The sequence below is a fragment of the Macrotis lagotis genome, chromosome 6 (genome assembly GCF_037893015.1).
Source record: "Macrotis lagotis isolate mMagLag1 chromosome 6, bilby.v1.9.chrom.fasta, whole genome shotgun sequence".
Lineage (NCBI taxonomy): Eukaryota > Metazoa > Chordata > Mammalia > Peramelemorphia > Peramelidae > Macrotis > Macrotis lagotis.
The window spans coordinates 108,773,199-108,795,889 of NC_133663.1; the positions used below are offsets into that span (position 1 = coordinate 108,773,199).

Genomic DNA, 22,691 nt, shown 5'->3' on the forward strand with positions numbered 1-22,691 from the left:
AATCACTCAAAAGTCTTATTTATGAAAAAAAAAGTTTAATAGTCAAGCTGTGATAAGCTACTGAATAAACAGACAAGTGAATCTATTAAATTTATCTTGAATAGATACTAGAACATTAAACATGAATTATAGAATATCACAGTCTTCAATAATGAATATTTTAGATAAGTAAGTGCAGATGTATATTTACTGTACAATATTACATAAATGCAGAATGAAACAAGGGGATTTAAAAGTTACAATTGAAAGACAATTTGGGTTTAAATGTACACCAAGAAGAGATTATTAAATTTTGACTCTCACTTAAGTGCATACCAAGGTATTAACTTTTTATTTTCATTTACTAATTTCCTCAAAACATAATTTTCTTGCTATATTGCCCTTGTATCTTTCTCCTCACTTTCTTTAATGTGTGTATTCAATTTTTCCACATTTTAGATCTTCTTTGTATCTATATTTCTTTTTTGTCACCACCATGTAATAATTTGCCTCTGTTTTTATTTTTTTCTCTAACAATTTTTTAATGAGCCATTCATAAAGGACTATTAATATGTTGTTAATTATTTCACTTATAGTGCTTTATTTAGTTAATTGAATTTTAGCTATATCCTCAGTTTTCCCTTATTTTTAGTTAGAAACAAAGGAGAATTTGTAATTTTAAATTTCTCTATAAAAATTAATGTTAATTTTAGTATATCCAATTCAACCTAAATAATTTATCATTTGATAGAAAAAAAATTTCAACTTATACTTTTCATCTTTATCAACATTAAAAATTAATTACTATAATGAAAGTCTCAATATCTACATAATTTTTCTAGATTAGTCATTAAATTTTATTGAACACTTAAAGATGCCATGTCAAAGTGGCAACATATGCCTTAGAGAAGCATGTTTATTTTCAAATATATGTAGGATTCATATATGTAGATATTGGAGAAAGAGAAAATCTGTGTTATAACACTATAGTTAAAGGACATATTATGAGGAGATTATCATTTTCATAATGATAATGTTAAGGACTAAGGTGACAAAAAACCACAACATTTTTCTGAATCTTTCACCATCTTTACCTCAATTTAGCATTATGGTTATATGGGAAATGTATACAAATCCTTAAATTGATATCATATTTGCATACTGTTCTTAATATGTTTTAAATAAAGTAAATACGGTATTAGAAGAATCTATTCATTTAGAGTGGTTATTTTCTAAGAGTCAGATAAAAGACATATTGATGTAAGAATCCATGTGGAATACATGCTTCTAAGAGTACAATGCTCAATTAACATCTTGGAATGCATTAGTGAGTCTCTTTCTGGAATTTGGCTTCCTCATTTATACATGTTGCACATGTTTCCTGAATTTAGGTTCATTTAACTTTGGCAATAGAAAATAGTAGAAAATTTGAAGTAACTCTTAGGAAATAGGATCAGTCTGAAAAAAAACCATCTAGGACAGATAATATATGTATCATTTGTTTATCATAAAGCCATGACTAAAAAAAACATGTCAGTAACTTTTAGGAAATTATCATTGAATACTACCCTGTTATGCTAGAACAAAAATATCCTCCGTGATGGCTATAGTTGAAAATATCTTTGAATTTTCTCTTTTTCTTGGTGAGGTCTATAGTGTGAGTGTTTGAATAGAGGCCACATTTATCTTTGGTAGAGAAAGGTTCGAGGAGCAATTTAGCTATGTGCCACCATCTTGGCTCTACCCTGGAAGTTCTATATAAAGTATTCAAAAAAACAGGTAAAGGAAGAACTTTGCCCAATTTCCTCTATGACACCAATACAGTCCTATTACCTAAACAAGGAAGAGTCAAAACAGAGAGAGGAAATTATAATCCAATTTCTCTAATGAATATGGATGCAAAAGTCATGAAATGATTACAGCAAGTTATCATATTAATAATTACTATAATCATTCAGGTTTTATACCAGGAATGCAGGGTTGACTCAATGTTAGGAAAACTATCAGCATAATTAAATATATTAATAACAAACCTAATAAAAACCATATGATTTCAGTAGATGCTCAAAAAGTTTTTATAGATTTCAGCACCCATTCCTACTAAAAACAATAGTGAGCATAGGAATAAATGGATTCTTTCTTAAAATGATGAGTAGTATGTATCTGAAACCATCAGCAAGAATTTTATGGAATGGGGATAAAATCAAATCATTCCCAGTAAGATCAGGGGTGAAACAAAGATTTCCATTTGCACACTATTATTCAATATTGTATTAGAAATATCAGTTTTTTTCAAAAAAATGAAGAAAACAAAGTAGAAGGAATTAGAATAAGTACTGAGGGAGCAGTATTCTTTGCATTTGATATGACTACATACATAGAGAACTCTAGAAAATAATCTCAAAATTTATGGAAACAATTAGCAACTTTAACAAAGTCACAGAATTTGAAATAAACCCATAGAAATCCTCAGCATGGCTATATTTTATCAAAAAGATACAGCAGCAACAGATAGATAAATCCCTTTTAATATAACTTCAGACAACATAAAATACTTGAGTGTCTACTTGCCAAGGCAGATTCAGAAACATTAGGAAATCAACTGTAAAATACTTTTCACACAAATAAAATCAGAACTAAATAACTGGGAAAATAACAATTGTTAAAGGTTAGGTCAAGCTAATATAATAAAAATAACTATTATAATCAAGTTCAATTACATATTTATTTTCAAACCAAACAAAATTTCAGCAAATTACTTTATTTAGCTAGAAAAAATAAAAACTAAATTCATATGGAGAAATAAAAAGTTAAGGAAATCAAGGGAATTAAGGGGGGGGGAAACAGAAACAAAGGCAGTCTAGTTATATCAGATGAAAAATTAGAAATCAATATTGTGTCATACTGGCTAAGAATCAGAGTGGTGGATAAGTGAAATAGATTAAGTACAAAAGAGCGAACAGGAAATGATAGGAATCTACTGTTCCTTAAACCCAAAGATTCTGGCTTTTGAGATAAGAAATTACTCCTGGGGTGGGGGGGGGGAATGGAGAGAGATGAGATGGCAGCCTGAAGGCAGGATTTCCCTGAGACTCATTCCCCAAAACACTCCAAAAACCATAAAATTATGACTCTAGGTAAAATTCAGAGGGGGCAGTACCCACAGAAAGATTTAATGATATAATTTCTCAGTCTAAGACAACCTAGAAGTTCCCTGGTAAAGGTCTATTTCACCAGGACAAGGGTTTGAAAAGGCCACAGCACAGTGTAGTACAGCCCAAGAATCACCAGGAAGAGCTTGAAGTGGCAGTAAGAAAACTCGGCTGCACCAGACTGTGGACCACAGAACTCAGGTCAGCCCTGCAGCAAGAAAATGGAGCAGGAATTGGGGAAACCAGCCTGCAGTCCACAGAAAGTAAGGGGATAGGGGGAGATTATAGAAATCTCTGGGGCAGGACTCAACTGTTTGCCCACACTAAGTTCCAGGTTTCAGGTTGGGCTTCCATACTAAGATAGTTGAGCAGGGACCCTCCTCACACAGCTCTAGGGCAGAGGGAACCCCTGTGGTCATCTACATATCAAAGCACAGGTAAGAGAGCATAAGGCCCTGAAGGAATAAAGGTTGCAGTGGAGCATCCCCAAAAATCTCCTAAAGCCTTGGAAGTGTGATAGATTAGGCTTAGGTTGAGGAAATGTACAAGCAACACAAAAAGAAAAATAGAACCATAGAAAATTACTTTGCTCCCATGGAAGATTCAGAAGATGACATATTCAAAGTTTCAGTATCCAAAGCCTATAAGGAAAATGTAAAATGAGCTGAGGTTATGGATGAGCTCAAAAAAGACTTTGAAAGGGATTTAAGGGAGGTGGAGGCAAAATTGGAAGGACAGATGAGAGCAATGAAGATAAATCATGAAAAGCAAATCAGCAGTTAGGTGAAAGAAATACAAAAAAAAAATACTGAAGAAAATAATATGTTAAAAACCATCTTATGTCAAATGGAAAAAGCAAAACAGAAGGCAAATGAATAGAAGGCCTTAAAAAGCAGAATTGGCCAGTTGGAAAAGGAGATAAAAAAGCTCTTGGGAAGAAAATAACACCTTCAAATGCAGAGTGGAACTAAAGGAACCTGATGACTTTTCAACAAATCAGGAAGAAATAAAACTCTTCCAAAAAAGACAAAATTAGAAGAAAATTTGAAATATCTCATTGGAAAAACAACCAAGCTCAAAATCAGATCCAGAAGAAATAATTTAAAAATTATTGGGCTACCTGAAAGTCATGACCAGGAAAATACCTAGAATTCATTTTTCAAAAAATAATACAGCAAAATTGCCCTGAGATCCTAGAAGCAGAGGGTAAAATACAAATTGAAGGACTTCACTGGTCACCTCCTGAAATCTATCCCAAAAGAAAAACTTCCAGGAACATTATAGGGAAATTACAAAACTCTCAAGTCAAAGAGAAAGTAATAAAATCTGCCAGAAACAAACAATTCAACTACCGTGGTTCTATAGTCAGGATTACACAGGACATGGCAGCATCTACATTAAGGGCTCATAAGACTTGGAATATGATTTTCTAGAAGGCAAAATACCTTGGTTTCCAACTCAGAATCAACTAGCTAACAAAACTGAACATTCTCTTTCAGGGCAAGGAAGAACTTTCAATGAAACAGCAGACATTCAAACTTTCCTACTGAAACAACTGGAGCTTAAATGAAATTTGGTCTTCAAGCACAAGACTCTGGTGAATGATAGAGGGGATGAATGAGAAGGATAAACTATGAGGAACTTAATGATGTTGAACTATTTGTATTCCTGCATGGGAAGAAGATATTGATAACTCATTTGAACTTTCGCATTTATAAGAGCTGTTTGAAGGAGCATATATAGACAGGGTAAAGGAAGGCATAGAATGTAGTGGTATAATATAATAAATAGATGGAGTCAATGGGTGATAAAGAAAAGTACTGGTAGGAAGAGAAAGGAGAGGAAGAAGGGGCTAAGATATTCCACATAAGAGTCAAGAAAAAGCTTTTTCAATGGAACGGAACAGGGGAAGGTGAGGGGGGAATGAGTGTGGCTTCATTCTCATCAGAAATGATTCAGAGAGGAAATAACAAACACACTTAATAGGGTATAGAAATCTATCTTACTCTAGAGAAAAATGAGAAGAAAGGGATGGGATAAGAGGGAATTGGGGAGGAGGGAAGGAGGGAATAGGTGATATAAAAGAGGGAAGACTATGGGAGAAGGTATTCAGATACAACACACTTTTGGACAGGGAGAGCTTGAAAGAAGAGATAGAGAGAATAGAATAAATGTGAGTTGGGGGGGGGATAGAGTGGAGGAAGATTCAGCTAGTAATACCAACTTTGCATGACATGTTGAAGCAACTTCTCTGGTGGATTGATGATAAAGAAGGAAATTCTCACCAGAGACAGAGCCATTTCAATGTGAACAAAAACTGAAGTACATTTTTTTCTCTCTCACTATTCTTGAGGTTTCTCATCTTATGGGGGGGGTTATATTTATTCTCATAAGATTATTCTAACAATATAAAATAAAAAAGTTTAAAAAGTAATTGTTGCTCTATAAAAACTGATTGGAAAACTGGAAGACAGCATGACAAAACTACTAATAGATCAACATCTCACTCTTTATCAACTTAAGGTTAAAGTAGGTGCAGGAATTAGACATGTAAGATAATACTATGAGCAAATTAGGAGATCAAGAAAGTTAACCTGCTAGATTTATGGAAAGATGAGCAATTTATGACCAAGGAAGAGACAGGGAATATTATAAAAAACAAATTGGATAATTTTTATTGCATTAAAAAGTTTTTTTTTCCACAGGGCAGTTAGGTTACACAGTGGTTAGAGCACCAGCCCTGGAGTCAGGACAACCTGAATTCAGATCCAGCCTCATACATTTAATAATTACATAGTAGTGTGACCTTGATCAAATTATTTAACCCCCATGCCTTGCAAAAACCAAGGAAAATGGGAGGCTAGGTGGCACAGTGGATAGAGTACCAGCCCTGGAGTCAGGAGTAAATGGGTTCAAATCCAGCCTCAAAAACTCAATAATTACCTAGCTATGGAGCATTGGGCAAGCTACTTAAACCCACTGCCTTGCAAAGTAACATAAAAAGAAAAAAAAACAAGGAAGAAAAAGGTTTTTGCACAAAAAACCACTGCAATCAAGAAGGAAAGGAATGTACTGAATTGGGAAACAATTTTAACAGCTGATGTTGCTTACAGAGAACTCATTTCTTTCTTTTTAAAAATTTCTTTGTATATTTTCACATTACTACAATATTCTTGTAAAAAATAATCATCCCTCTCCAAACAAAGAAAGAGAAATGTCAAGAAAAATAAAGGGAGAGCAAAAAGTGTACTTCAGATAGCATCAGCTCTGTCTCTGGAATGAGTTGTATTCTTTATCATAAGTCCATCAGAGAAGTAGCTTCAATATTTTATCCCCACAGTTACTATTGTTAACTGTATTTTCTCCATTCTATTCCTCTCTACACCCATTTATTCTATTCTCTCTCTCTCCTTTCACCCTGTCTCTCTTCTAATATATATTTATCTAACCAACATTTCCCATGATCTTCCCTGTGCTCTCTTCCCACTGTCCCTTTTCTTCCATTCCTTTCCTCTTCTTGTTTCCTATAGGGTAAGAGAGATTTCTATTCTCTATTGAGTGTATATATTATTTCCTCTCTAAGCCACTTCAATAATAATAAATATTTCACAATCACATTACACTTAGTTCTCAAATCTTTTATGTTACTTCATTGAATTCTTGCAATAAAGTTTTGAAATAAATTCTATTTTATGAGTAAAACAAGTTGACTGATGAATTCAATCATCTAATATTTGTTAACTATCTACTTTGTCCTGACAATTTCACTAAATGGATTACTGTGCTAATCACTAAGGTTAAATGACTTTCTTTGGATCACATTGTTAGAAAGATGTGAGTATAATTCAAGTTGAGTTGTTATTAAAAATTCAGTGCTCATTTTAATAAACTGCTTAGTTTCATCATTTAACTTGATTGTCAAGAGGGACACTATAAAATTTTAGCATTTTATTGTTGAAAATTGGCCTCAAATATCATTTATTTTTCCCTACCTATAAAACATGAATTCTATCTATATTGTTCATTTTAGATGGACTTTTAGAGTGCTCTGCCCTTTTTTTAAAGTATTCTAGAGACTAGGAATGAATATGCCCCAATACATTTTTTGAATGCATTTTGCAATGTCAATTTTAGCAGATCATACAGTTATTCCTTGCTCCTGTCTATTAGATCTATGATTTTATTGATGTGGAGGATCCTTTCACTAGTGTAGTTAAAATTTTTTTTACCCCTCTGTACTATGAAATTCTTCCTTAACTAGATTTGTTTGTAGTTCATGCTTAGACAATTTGCTCAACATCTTAGTAGCATTTTCCTTTTTTATTTTGTACTTCATCTACAAATATATTACTGTTTGTCTATATACTGCCTTTCAAATTTAGATATGATCAGCTCACTTTTCCCACCTGTCATACAAATCCTTACTATTGTCTTTGAAAGCACTAGAAATGGTTGTAAACTATATATGCCTAATATGTTTCACCATTGCCCTTTGGATTATTAGTGTTTGTTTCTCATTTGTAATATTATAAGATCACAAAAATCTAACCGCTATTATTGAAATGGATATTTTTAACAACCAACAATTCCATGTATCATTCAGCATGATTTTCCCTTCTACAGGATATTTATTTCAGGAAGCAATTTATGCTATCTTTCATTACATCCTGGTGGACATGCAAGAAAAATATTACCTAGAAGAAGGAAGTGTTAAGTATGATGCTAGGTGAGAGATCAACTATAGTAAAACACAGCATATTAGTATTTGGGTTTTTGGAGTTAACACTAATTCACTCTGAGAAAATATGATAATGTGCAAATCATTTAAATCCTCTAGGATCTCTGTTTTCTCATCTGTAAGATAAGGCGGATTTAAACTCTAACCTTTAAGATCTCCTTTAGCTCAAAAACCCAGGATCAGTTTCTTTATCATTAAAATTGAAATGATGGTATGAATCTCAGATGGCTATTGTATTAGTTTTATATGTAAATCAATTTGTTAATTTTTTAATGTTTATTTTATTTTTTCATTTATAAGCAAATGTAGTTTTCAATACTCTTGTTTTCGTTAACTTTTAAGTTCCCCATTTTCTGGTACTCTCCCTTGCCTCACTCTTCCCCATGTATGTGTAATAAGGTATAGGCTATACCTATTTAAACTAATTCCATTTTAGTACAGCTGAAACAGAAGAATAAGAAAGGAAAAAATGCATGTGGAGGAAAAAGAACAAAATTAAAAAGAAGTTTTTAAAAGTGTAAATAGTTCCACATCTTACACCGTATACCAAAATAAGATCAAAATGGTTGCAGGACTTAGACATAAAGAGTGACATCATAGAAAAATTCTATTCTATAAGATCTATGGAAAGGGGATAAATTTTTGAATAAACAAAATTAGAGCACATCATAAACTGCAAATTAAATGATTTCCCCTATATTAAATTTAAAATTTTTGCACTAATAAGATCAGTGCTGCTAAAATTGGAAGGAAAGCAGAAAGCTGGGAAACAATTTTCACAACAAGGAATTCTTATAAAAGTTTCATTTCTAAAATATATAGACAATGCATCAATAAGGTAAAAAGTCCTTCCCCAATTGATAAATGGTCAAAGGATATGAACATACAGTTTTCAAAGGAAGAAATTAAAACTATATCTAATCACATAAAAATGCTCCAAACCATTATTGATCAGAGAAATTCAAATTAAAACAACAAATAAGAATTACCTCATATGTATCAGATTGACCAAGATGAGAAAAAGGGGACATGATCCATATTGGATAGGTTGTGGGAAGATTGGGACATTAATGCATTTCTGGTCGAGATGTGAGTAGATCCAGCATTTCTGGAAAGCAATATGGAACTAAGGTCAAAGAACAAAAAACCTGTTCATACCCTTTGACCCAGCAATTCCAATTCTAGGTATATCCAGAAGAAATTATAAAAAAGGGAAAAGTTTTATATTTTCCATAATATTTATTGCAGCTCTATTTGCAGTGGCAAAGTATTGGAAATAGAGGGGATAACTATCAGTTGGGGAATGGATAAACAAGATACGGTACAATAATATCATGAAATATTATTGTCCTATAAGAAACCATAAATTATAAGACTCTAGAGAAGCATGGAATGACTTCGGCAATCTGAAACTGAGAGAAGGGAGTAGATCCAAGAGAAAAATGTGCACATTAACAAAATTGTGAGATGATCAACCTTGATGGAAGCAGCTCTTCTTAATAGTTCAGGAGCTAGGACAAGTGTATTAGACAGCTATGGGCAATATTATTCCCATCCAGAGAAAGAAAAACAAAAAATAAAACAAAACACACACACACAAACACAAACATACACCTTCAGAATCTGATAAACACTATCTAAAATAATCTCTTATGTATTTCCTTTAATTCTAATTTCTCATATTGAAAATAACTAATATGTAAATTTGTTTATCAAAATATATATAGACTTCTGGGCAAGAGGGCGGAAAAAAGACAGGCACAGTTCTAAAATCTCCTTATCTTCCCCCATATATGGTACAAAACAAACCTCCTAACAGAAACCTGATCAATAAAACCCAGAAAGAAAAGCCAGGAGAAAGGACATCCACCTCATGATTTGTCTTCCAAAATCATGGGTGAGTCTGGGCTCAGAGGGTGGACTCTGCCAGGAGCACCCAGACGGGGGAGAACCTGGGAGCTTGGATTAGCCAAAGATAAGCCTGATAAGAAGAGTGACTGGAGCCCAGGAGACTGAGGGCCCCTGAAGAGGACCAGTTTGATCAGGAGCATGGCTAGAGCCTGGTCAACCAGGGGGCCTTGGCTCAACTTGGGAGCAGAGGCATTGGTGCTGGTTCTGACCCTCAGTAGCATGCTGGTGGGGCTGGAGGGGAAGTTTCAGTGCTGGTGAGCTGCAGAAATCATTGCTAGCTCTTCTGGTCAGGAGGAGTTCAGAGTCCAAGCCTCCATTTCTGCTGAAACCCCTTCCCAGAACAAACCTGTGCCCCAGCCACAGGTGTGTAAACAGTAGAACCACCTCAACCGACAAGAGGGAGAGTGTTCACCTCAACCCAGGCTATAGCCCATAACTGAACAAAGTAAAAAAAAAAAAAGTAACAGCTTCAATCACCCCCTCCAGGGCAAGGGAGAGGGCCTCAATCAAGGTCACAGATGCTTCAGAGAAAGCAAATAGCACTCTGTACTAGCCAACTGGAGACATTATACTCAGTGAATAAATCCTCTTAGGATCCCCAAACCAAATCTCTGTCAACCAGCCCCTCCCCAATTCAAGGTCTTAGTAAAATGAAGACAGGCCATCAGAAAGGAAGGTCCATAGAAATTTCTTGTAAGAAGACCCTAACTCAGACAGACCTAGAACCTCTGAGGAGACTATGATCTGGTCTCCAGCACAGAAAGACATTCTTGAAGAAATAAGGAAGGAGTTTAAAAATCAATTGGAAAATTGGGGGAAAGAAACCAAATAGAAGATGAACCCATTGCAACAAGAAAACAAATCATTGGAAAATAAAACTGGACAAATACAAAATGAGAATAATTCTCTCAGATCCTGAATTGGACAAATGCAAAAAGAAAATAATTCTCTCAAAACCTCAATGTCGGGGGTCGGCTCTGACCGCCTGGGTGGATAGGACCTCCCCGGGAGTGAGGTCAGACCAACCCAGAGAAGACACGGCTCCTTAAGAGGAACAGTGGCTTCGTCTGGTTGGTCTGTGTCGCTTGCTCCAACCGGGTGGTAGGTTCCGCCCTCGGGGCGGATCGGGGTGGCAGCCCGGAAATAACTCCCTATATTATCCAGAGCCCTGAGCTATTCGGGGATCCCTCTGCACCTAATAAAACATATGCCTCCTGAAGACGTGTCTGCCTGAGTCCCTCCTCGCTGATCCCCGGGGGAGGGAAAAACCGGGGACGCCCGAAGCAGTGTCCACTGAGGAGCTCACTCGGGGGTCCGGGGAAGAAGACCCCGGACAGAACTGGCCCCCGAACAGGGACACCCGAAGACCCCGCCGAGTGAGGTAAGCCTGTTTAAGTAAAAACAGAAGAGGCAGACACCCTAGGTCCACGGGACACCTAGAGGGAGTAAACATGGGCAAAGGAATGTCTAAACATTTACAGCCAGAGGATTCAGGAGTATTAGCATGTCAAGTACATGCACTAGTAAAGTCTCATGGCATAAGAGTCTGTATAAAAGACTGTAGGGATTGGGTGGAAAAAATATTGGTTGTCTCCCCTTGGGTCTCCCACACCGGCATTGACCCTCAGAAATGGAGAGTGGTAGGAACTCAAATGGCCTCTTATAATACACAAAAACCTGGCTTTCTATCGGACACGGACTTTGTAATCTACTCCGTGGTGGCCGCGGCTCTTGACCTGCAGCCCCCACTGGGAGCCGTGCCCGGAGAAACACAAACAGGGCCCTCGTTACTAGGGGAACCTGAATGGCCCCCGGCCCCCAGATGAGGGGCTTGATGACCTGAGGGAACCAGCCCCCAAATACCCTTGGGAGGAATTGGCTGCCGCGAGTCGGCCGCCTGCCCTGGTAAAAAGTGAAAGTAAGATAGTGAAACAAACGGACATACACACAGAGAAGCAAGGGATATGTGGACCGGGTGCAGATGGCTGGAGACACGCACTGATGACAGGAAAGGAAGGGTCTGGGGCGACCGTCCCCAGCCAGACACTCCGCTGGACTCGATTACAGCAGGCCATTCATAAGGCTTTGGAGGATGGGGAGGAAGTAGAGGAAGAAGACCTAGACTATCTTACTTCCTCAGCAGCTGCTTACCCAGTATTTGTGCAAAGAGAAAACGGCCAACAGGTTACAGCTCGCCGCCCAATACCGTACAAATTTATCAAAGATCTCAGAGAGGCAGTCCATAATTATGGGCCAGGATCTGCCTATGTAAAACGGCTCATAAGTTCTAACATTCAGACCGCCGCCTGGCTCCCCACAGATTGGGACGAAACTTTACAGGCGGTGTTGGAGTCATCACATTACACAGCCTGGGCTGCCTACTGGCGGAGAGAGGCCAGGCTACAGGCTGAGATCATAGACCCAAATAACTCTGACTTAATCACTAACCAACTCACTGGAGGTGGCCAATTTAACACTGTGGACGCTCAATTACAACTTTCTGAAACCATTATAAGGGCAGTGCAGATAGCAGGACTAAACGCCTTGAACAAATTGGCTCGAGCAGCTGCCACCCCCTTACAACAATTGAAACAAAGGACTAGGGAGTCTGCTGTAGATTTTATCAGCAGAGTGCAGACCACGGTAGAAGGGAAATTCGGGACAGGGAATGCAGCACAACCATTAATCATTCAGTTGATAAAGGGAGGACTAACTCATTCAAAGGGCTTGCTAGCTACTCTGCCTGCTGACCCCTCCTTAGAGGAGATAATTGATAAAACCCTAGATGAGGAACCTCCCCCGGACCCTCTCCAAACCTCTATTAACCTCCTCGCTAATGCTTTACAAACCACAAGCCTAGTGCCTAGATCAAAGGGTAAAGGAAATTGTTTCCGATGCAGAAAGACCTGTCACTTTCAAGCTGAGTGCCGTAATTCCCAGAAGAGTGCAATGAAGTGCTTTGTCTGTGGTAAACCTGGTCATATAGCAAAGCATTGTAGGCAGAAAAACAAGAACCAGAAGTATAGCAATGGTGGGCCGCAGGGAAACGGGAAGAGGGGTCGAGAAACCGAGGGCTCGACCCCGGGGCTGATCTGCTAAATCCCTCGGTTACTATTCCCCTCTCAGAGAGCACAGAATTGAGCCCATGGACTACGACTACTGTTAAAGCCTCCCCTAGGGACTTCCACCGTTTAGTGATTGGAACTGCTCTCGCTCCCCAGGTCATTGTCCACACACAGCTCCTAAGCCCAGGCCAGACTTCTATAACTGTTACAAATCCCCATCATTACCCAATAGAGCTAAAAGGCGGTGAGCCTGTTGCTCTTGTTATTTCCCTCCCCTGGATAGATAAGGATTGGAGAGAGTGTACCAATGAGGACACATTTGTGGCCTGGACACAGGCTATATCAGCCCACCGTCCCACTTTACCACTTATAGTGGAGGGAAGAGAGATTGTAGGTTTAATTGATACAGGTGCTGATGTCTCGGTCATATCCACAAAAGATTGGCAGCCCTGTTGGGAACTTTCAAAAACTCCCCAAGACATCACGGGAGTTTCAGGAGGAACTTTGGCGAAAAAGTCCCTAAGATTTCTAAAATGGAAAAGTGATGATGTGGCAGGGACTTTTCGCCCTTTGGTACTTACTATTCCTATGTCCCTATGGGGGAGGGATGTTTTGCAAACCTTGGGCTTGTCCCTAACTACAGACATAGCTTTAAACCACTAGGGGTCACTGGAGGGCCGCAACCCATACCGCTGACGTGGCGATCCGATAAACCGGTTTGGGTAGATCAGTGGCCCCTCACCAAAGAGAAATTACAGGCCCTTGCTAATATAGTACAAGGACTTTTATCGGCTGGACAAGTAGAGCCATCCACCAGCCCATGGAATTCCCCAGTTTTTGTAATCAAAAAGAAAAGTGGGAAGTGGAGAATGTTAGTAGATCTAAGAAAGGTTAATGCCACCTTACAACCTATGGGTACCACCCAGCCTGGGTTACCTTCTCCAGTTGCCATTCCAAAGGCTTGGCCCATAACTGTTATAGATATAAAGGATTGTTTTTATAGTATACCCCTTAACCCTGTCGATAGGCAACGCTTCGCCTTTAGTGTACCTGCTGTAAATTATCAAGAACCTGCTCAGCGTTTTCAGTTTAAAGTCCTTCCCCAAGGCATGGCAAACAGTCCCACTCTATGTCAGGTTTATGTTGCACAGATTCTGATGCCCATTAGGCGAGAACACTCGGGAGCCATTATTATTCATTATATGGATGACATATTAATTTCTGCATCCCACCTGACTGTTGTCTCGCTTATTTTACAAAAGATTACCTCAGCCCTAGCAGCATATGGATTACAGGTTGCCCCTGAAAAGATACAAACAGAACCTCCTTACACATATTTAGGACATCAGGTATACAAGGATTTAGTGAAGAAATATCCTAAGATTGATACAGCTCAAGTTTCTACATTAAATGACTTTCAGAAATTAATTGGTTCAATCCAATGGCTAAGGAATGTAGTTCCTATTTCCAATGATATGATGTATCCATTGTATGATATCTTAAAAGGCTCATCTGATTTGAACTCGCCCCGTACATGGACCCCTGCAGCCATGGAAGCTGTTACCCAGATACAGGACTTGGCATCCACATCAACTGTTGCCCGATTAGATCCAACCGCTCCGGTTTATGTAACTTTGGTGTGTCATCCTTCATTGGGTAAGGCCGGAGTAGTGTTCCAAGTTACAGGTCCTTTACAATGGGTACATTCATCAAAACCCATTAAGTCTATACCCTCTAGGTTTGAAGTGGATGCACAACTCCTTTTGAAAGCAGCAGAAGCTGCGATCACTATTTTTGGCACCATTCCTATGTTACTGCTCCAGGAGGACCCTGCAATACTTACTCATCTAGCACAGAACTCCGAGGAGTGGGCTATGTTATTGTCTACTTATCCCACTTCTCAGGGTCATCCACCTCCCTCATTACGAGGATGGTTGCAACTCCCTTTGAAGTATCCCTCCAACCCAGTAGTTCCTCAACCAGTACAGGGAGTCAATGTTTTTACCGATGCTACCAAACACCATAGAGCATCTATTTATATTCCAGACAAGAAGATATTGAAGGTGTTACAAACTCCATATGCCTCAGCCCAAAAGAATGAATTGCAGGCCATTGTGATAGCCTTAGAATTGTGTGCTTATGAGCCCTTTAACCTAATTACTGATAGCTATTACTGCTTTGTTTTATTGCAACAGCTAGCTCTAGCAGATCTTTCTTTGTCCAATTCTGCAGTCATAGATCTCTTACACCAAGCACAACGGTCTCTCCTACACCGCTCTGACCCCCTCTATGTTTTACATGTCAGATCTCATGTGTCCACTTCTGGCCCAGTCTACGCAGGGAACGCCATAGCTGATTCGGCTCTCCTTGACCCTGATATAAAAAGTGAGGTAGTCATGTATGCAGATCCTTCTATTGTTCATGACACATTTCATCTCCCAGCAAAAACACTTGCACGGCTCTATGGTCTTCCTAAGGAAGAGGCACGTCGCATTGTCCGACAATGCAGGCATTGTGTCCCTTTCCGCCCTGCCCTGACTGTACGTGCCACCAACCCCCGGGGCCTGGCCCCTAATGATATTTGGCAGATGGATGTCACCCACTTTCAGGCCAGCTTGATTCATGTCACTGTGGACACTTTTTCTAACTTTATTATGGCCACTTTGCAGCCTGGTGAGGCTGTACGCCATGTGATAGCTCATTGTCTTCACTGCTTTGCCACCCACGGGATACCCTGGTTGTTAAAAACCGACAACGGCCCGGCCTATACCTCCTCTGCTTTTGCTCGCTTCTGCCACCAATTCGGTGTCACTCATGTTACCGGTATCCCTTACAACCCCACCGGTCAAGCCATCGTGGAGCGTGCCAATCAGTCCTTGAAGCGCACTCTCATTAAACAAAAAGGGGGAGTGCGTGGTAGACTCACAGCAGTTCAGGTAGCAACTGCGGTCTTCACCAGGAATTACTTGATCGGTGATGATCAGGGCATTACCCCTGCTATGAAACAAATACTACCTCCACAAACTCCACTAACACAAGAAACACACACACAGACAAAAAAACCTAACAAAAAATAAACCCATGACAGTATGGTGGAGAGATGAGGAAGGACAGTGGCATGGTCCCGCCCAGGTGATGGTATGGGGAAAGGGATTCTTGTGTCTCCACACAGGTGAAGGGACATGCTGGGTGCCCACCAGGTGGACCAGGACCTGTACAGAAGATAAAGAGAAACCGCCAAAAAAGCAGACGGAAGCGCCTCAACAGGACGCAGAAAGTAAAGATGGCACATAAATGGCTAAGTATACTAGGAATATTAAGCAGATTAAAACCCATTGACTCCCGATCCATTCCCCTTCATTGCAAAAATCTTACTGAGGCCACTCATTTTACTTATTGGACAGTAATACCAGGGTTTCCTACGGTTGTTCCGGCCACATGGATAGGAGATCCAGTGGAATTACAGTTAGCAGGCTCTGCCTACCTAGTGCTAGGAGGACTTAAAGGGGCTCCTCCTGAAAAGAAACATGATCTGAAAAGCCCTGTAACTTTGACTTCTTTGCATCTTCCGATATGCCTTACTACAGGCTCTCACTCCCTCTGTGCTCAGGTGATAAATGGAACACTTAAAGAAACCCCTCATGGACCAGATAGCAATCTTGGGCATGGTGACTTCTTGCATTTTTCTATGATCCAACATCTTATGCCTGTGGCCTATCTGACGCCAGTTGATAAGACCAAAGGAGATATACACTATGTCCCATCACTCCCTCTGCCCAATAACAGTTATATAGGGAGAATGGCTTTGAGCGAGTTCAATAAAACGTGGCATTGGATTCTGGGAGGTGGATGCAATACCACTAAAGCTTTTTGGGAAAGTAATAAAACTGATGGCCCTTGTAATTTTATGGACAGGATTAGAGTGGCTGCAGGAATGTCCCCTAACCAAGAAATACCCCATTCCCCTCTACCACCATGCTCTCCTTTACCAACTATGTTTGAAGCCGTACAGGTTTGTTCTACAGGAGTTCCAATCTATGGTCCCAACGTGAACGGCACTCAAGTGTATTTCCTGGATGGCGGCCCAGGCCCCTACTTCGCCGCTCCGGTCACGCATGTGATGAAAGACAACAGTACCAGACCACAGACGCACCTTTGGAAAGCCGCAGCAGCCTTCGATGTCATCATTCATTCTACGGACAACACTGCCCCTGCCAAAGTGAACAACACCATCTGGAACCTTTGGGCTGAACTGTTTTATGATTTATATTGGGTGTGCCCTGAAGGACAGAGAACAGACTATTGGTGTAATGTCTTTACCACACAAGCAGTGACTGTTCGGAGCTCAGATATGTTCCTCATCTGCACCAATACTTCTTTCAAATGGACAGATGAGCGTTATAGCATTACATGTAATAATGGAACAATGACTAACACCCTTAAGCCAGAGTATGTAGGGTCAAATAAGACCCTGATCTTCTTATTGCAGATACCCCCTGTAACCTTCCTCCCTGTAAGCACGTCAAAACCCTTTGCAGATTCTGAATTTCTTATGGCTATGATGGAGAGGGATAAGAGGGATGAGGAATTTCCAGTTTTGGACGTAGTTGAGCTTGTAGTTTCCGTGCTGGAGCAATTAGAAATCTCGGCTCTAGCTAACCAGATGCACATCCTGGCAGAGGACCTTCAGAGGTTTATGCAAGCTACTACACAAGCATGGTCGTTGCAGCAACAAATAAATAGAGAAATCCAGACAGAGCTGAGTGCTCTAGTCTCTGCTGTACAAGCCCTGTCTACCTTAGTGAGAACCCAGATGCTACTAGATGGGCTACCATGTCATCACGTCCTTAAACGACCAGCTTGCATGACAGCTGCAGTCAGAAATGCTAGCGAACAACTTGACAGGGCTATACAAACCCTGAATGACCATACTAGCCTACCTACCTATCTAGATGAGTTAGACAAAATAATCAACACCATAAGGAATATCACAGATCAGTATAAGAAAGATATGGAGGATAATCATGGTCTATTCCCTGATTGGATAAATAAGATAGACCTTAATCATTGGATGAATTATTTGTTGATTCTTGGTGCTTGGTGTTTAATGGCCTTATTGCTATGTTGCCTGTTTCCCCTTCTTTTTTCTCTGTTTATAAAAATGGGGCGTTGGGCCCTTGAGCAACTCAAGGCAGACATACTCATGTTAAACAAAAAGGGGGAGTTGTCGGGGGTCGGCCCTGACCGCCTGGGTGGATAGGACCTCCCCGGGAGTGAGGTCAGACCAACCCAGAGAAGACATGGCTCCTTAAGAGGAACAGTGGCTTCGTCTGGTTGGCCTGTGTCGCTTGCTCCAACCGGGTGGTAGGTTCTCCCCTCGGGGCGGATCGGGGTGGCAGCCTGGAAATAACTCCCTATATTATCCAGAGCCCTGAGCTATTCGGGGGATCCCTCTGCACCTAATAAAACATATGCCTCCTGAAGACGTGTCTGCCTGAGTCCCTCCTCGCTGATCCCCGGGGGAGGGAAAAATCGGGGACGCCCGAAGCAGTGTCCACTGAGGAGCTCACTCGGGGGTCCGGGGAAGAAGACCCCGGACACCTCAATTGGTCAAGTGGAAAGCTCTTTCAAAAATAGAATTGAACAATTTGAAACGGAGTTGCAAAAGATAAATGAATAAAATTCTTCTCTAAAAAAGAATGAAGTATGTAGAAACTAATGACTTCATGAGGAAAACAAGAGCCTGCTAAACAAAACAAAAAAATAATAGGAAACCAAGAATACCTCATCAGCAAAACCACTGACCTCGAGAATAGATCAAGGAGGGGCAGCCTGAGAATTACAGGTCTTCCTGAAAACAATGAAGAGGGAAAAAAAGCCCAGACTTAATAGTACAGGATTTAGTGATGGAAAATTGCCCTGATATCATGGAACCAGAGGGCAAAATATTTATTGAAATAATACATCACTCCCATCCAGAAAAAGATCTTAAAATGAAAATACTAAGGAATGTTGTTGGCAAATTCCAGAACTAATAGATAAAAGAAAAAAATCCTGTAAGCAGTCAGAAAGAAATAATCTAGATACCAAGGAGCCACGCTAAGTATTACACAGGACCTCACTGCATCAAGACTAAGGGACTGAAGGGGCTGGAACAAGATATTCCAAAGAGGAAGGGAGCTTGGAATGCAGCCAAGATTCCACTATCCAGCAAAGCTGAACCTTCTCTTTCAGGGGAAAAGATGGACATTTAATGAAATTGAAATGGAAGACTTTCAACCATTCCTGAAGAACAAAACAGAGCTAAATAGAAAATTCAAATATCAAACGGGAGACACAGGAAAAGATTAAAAAAAGGGGGAGTAAAGAAAAAAAATACTGATAATAAGATAAAACTGGATTAATCCCAGCATGGGGAAAAGAGTCCTATAACTCTTAATAATTTTAACTCTATCAGAGAGAATATACTTAGCCAGAAATGATGGACACTCATGTCTTATCCATGAGACTGCTACCCAATGGAATGAAACTGGTTATGTCACTACTTGGGAGAAAGACTCCAATAACACTCAAGAATAGTAACTCTGTTAGAGAGAATGTACTTAGACAGAAGTGATGGATTCTCAGGATTTTCTATGACTCAGATAGAATGATTTAAAAATACTTCCCACCTCAAAAGGGGGACAGGAAGGAGATGGGAGGAGGAAGGGGATTGAATGGGGGTAAATCTCATTGCATTAAGAGGTACAAAAGACCTATCATAAAAGATCAGAAGAAACGAGGAGATGAGATACACCTGAATCTTACTCTTATCTGAATTGGCTAAAGTTAACACACACTCAGTTAATTTAAAAAAAAATATTACCTTTCAAGTATTAAAAGGGGAAAAGGAGAGGGGGGAGGACAGAGACAGATGGGGAAGAAAAAAGGGAACTAACAAGAAAGGGGAGGGAAAAGGGAAAAAGGGAAAGGGGAAATAAAGGGTACAAGGGTGGATAAAGGAGAGTAAATACACTGAAAGGGGTGGTATTCAGAAACAAAATACTGGGGAATAAGGATAAAGGAGAAAAAGGGGGAAGACACAGGAAAGATAGCATGGAGGGAAATAAAGAATTAGTAATTATAACTTTGAATTTGAGTGGGATGAATTCTCCCTAAAAATGTAAGTGAAAAGCAAACTGGAATAAAAACCAGTATCCTACAATATACTGCTTACAAGAAACTCATTTGAAGCAGAGTTCACTTTCTTGAGATAGAACTATTTAGTAGAGCTTTAAATATAAGAGATATACTAATTGCTCAGTGGCCACCAGCTACAAGTTATAATTGGTCATTCAACAGACCTCTAATCATTACATTGCCTTTTCCTCACCAATATAAGAAGTAAGATTGTGAAAACAGATAGCTTTGGATATTATGTCTAGCTCTAGATTTTTGAACCTATCTTCTACCATTTTCAATTAGTCCATTTATTTCTAATATAATTGTATAGTGTATATTCAAATTCTCATATGGAAAGTCAACACAGAGAACCAAAAATAATTTAATAATTATGCATCTATGTAATACATATATAATGTACATGGATATACTTAGTATGTATACCTTTATATATTTACCTTAATAAGTCAGTGAGTTTTTAATATAGATATAGATATCTATATCTATAATCTATGCATATGTGTGTGTTTTGTTACAAAATGTATACACAATATTTGTGTAACCAAATATTATATGAAGGCACATATATATATATATATATATATATATACATAAAATATGTGGCTATACATATGTATATAATATAAACCTACAATAAATGTTTGCATAAATATTGTGTATACATACAATATTTTTGTAATCGAATACACACTCATATATAAACCTGTAATAATCAGAAACTGACTTGTCAGTCTTATGGAAGATCTTTAATAGGAATGAAATGAAATCATGACTATTTGAAAGGCAGTGCAATATAAATGAAGAGAAAGGAAGACATGGTCATCCAAGATAAAGCATTATTTCTGTTATTCACTGTTTCTCAAATTTTTTTCTTATTGTTGATCTGTTCAAGCATGAAGGGATTCCTGTCACATGTTTTGATAACTTTTAAAGGAAAAATCTATGGTAAACTCCATGTCAGTTACATTAAGGGTACAGGGATGGGGTGTTTCCTCTCACCATTTGATACATTTTGTGCTTATACAGAAATTTGTAGGAATGATGCAAGTCTTCTATTACTTTAAAATTTTTCTTATCACATTGTTTTTATTATCAAAGTAGACTTGTGACTTCAGTTGCTTGGAAGATTACCATGAAATTAAAATTTTAAGTGATTTAACTATAGCTACATTATTAGTATGTAAGACAACAAGAAATTGCATCAGAGTCATCCTGACCCCAGGATCAGATTGTCTGTCCTTTACATTAATCAAAAATCATTTCTCATTTGTCTCAATGCTATCTATCTATCTATCTATCTATCTATCTCTCTATCTATCTATCTATATCTATCTATCTATCTATCTATCTATCTATCTATCTATCTATCTATCAATGTAGAAATATATAGGTATTGAAAATGGAAATCAATTTACACTGGGAGATGATAATACAGCTCTTCAAATGATTGATAATTTGGGAAAAGCATGTGAGACTGGGAGAATGGAGGCATTCTTTTTGGTTAACAGTTAAATGTTACTTTCTCTGAAAAGACAATTGTCTTAAATTGTATATGCTACATATGTTCCCATTTTTAATGAGGGGAACACAATCTTTTCATACTCTAAATCATCTTAGACTTTTATGTCTTTTCAAATTTTGCCAAAATTAAAGGATTTCATAAATCATATTATATCTCCTGTATGTCTATGTATATTACATTCTGTAAGATTAGCTTTTATTTTGTATTGTTTGTCATTAAACTCTCAAAAACTAAGACAATGGCTGACCCTTAACATCTCAATGTGGAAAATAATAAACATTTGTTGAAATTAACTAAATTAAATGCTTGATTGTAGTGTGGAATAGCCTTTGAATTCTTTGTATTTCTCTCATGTGTCCTAGTTCATTTACTATCTAAACAAAAACTTACTAAAGATAATTAATAGAAGAGACATTTTGTGATGAGAAAAATTCCTAAATGATATTATCTAGTTAATGTAATCATTCATCAAATTTTTAGCTAAACTTTATATGGGGATGAAAGGGATGGGAGAAAGTTGATAGAGGGAAGAGAGGTGGGGGTATAGATTATAGAAAAGAGAGACGATCCTGGAAGTGTAGTAAAATAGTAAAATATATCACACTTTTTTTAGGATTTTGCAAGGCAAATGGGGTTAAGTGGCTTGCCCAAGGCCACACAGCTAGGTAATTATTAAATATCTGCAGCCAGATTTGAACTCAGGTACTCCAGACTCTAGGGCCAGTGCTCTATATACTACATCACCTAGCCACCCCATGTGCCACCTAGCCACCCCTATATTACACTTCTGAAGAAGGTCAGGTTGAAAGGAGGGAGAGAATAAAAGAATAGAGAGAATATAGAAGATTAGGAAGAGAATAAATAGGATAGGGGAGGAATAAAGTGGAGATAAATACAGGTAATAATGGCAACTGTGGGAAAGATATTGACACAACTTCTCTGATTGACTTATGATAAAAAATACAGCTCATCCCAGAGACATAGTTGATAGTATCTGAACACAGACTGGAGAACACTTTTTTTCCTCTCACTTTATTTCTCTTGAGATTTCTCTAACATTTTTTGGGGAAGGGGGTTTATGTTTACCTTTATAAGGTTTTTGTAGTAAATCTGAAAATAAATGAATAAATCATTAAAAAAAT

General features: G+C 38.5%; 1 protein-coding gene across 1 annotated transcript; it reads left to right on the top strand.

Moving 5' to 3' along the window:
- The first annotated feature begins 10,988 nt into the window (after window positions 1-10,988).
- On the top strand, window positions 10,989-18,110 carry LOC141491781 (uncharacterized). The gene is made up of 2 exons (XM_074192605.1): window positions 10,989-11,161; window positions 16,018-18,110. Exon 2 carries the CDS (start codon window positions 16,129-16,131, stop codon window positions 18,103-18,105), a length of 1,977 nt encoding a protein of 658 aa, XP_074048706.1. The 5' UTR covers window positions 10,989-11,161; window positions 16,018-16,128; the 3' UTR covers window positions 18,106-18,110.
- The last annotated feature ends 4,581 nt before the right edge of the window (window positions 18,111-22,691 follow it).

What these genes read in the sequence shown, in the direction of transcription:
- LOC141491781 (XM_074192605.1), top strand. Translation starts at nt 16,129, where the DNA reads ATGGCACATAAATGGCTAAGTATACTAGGAATATTAAGCAGATTAAAA.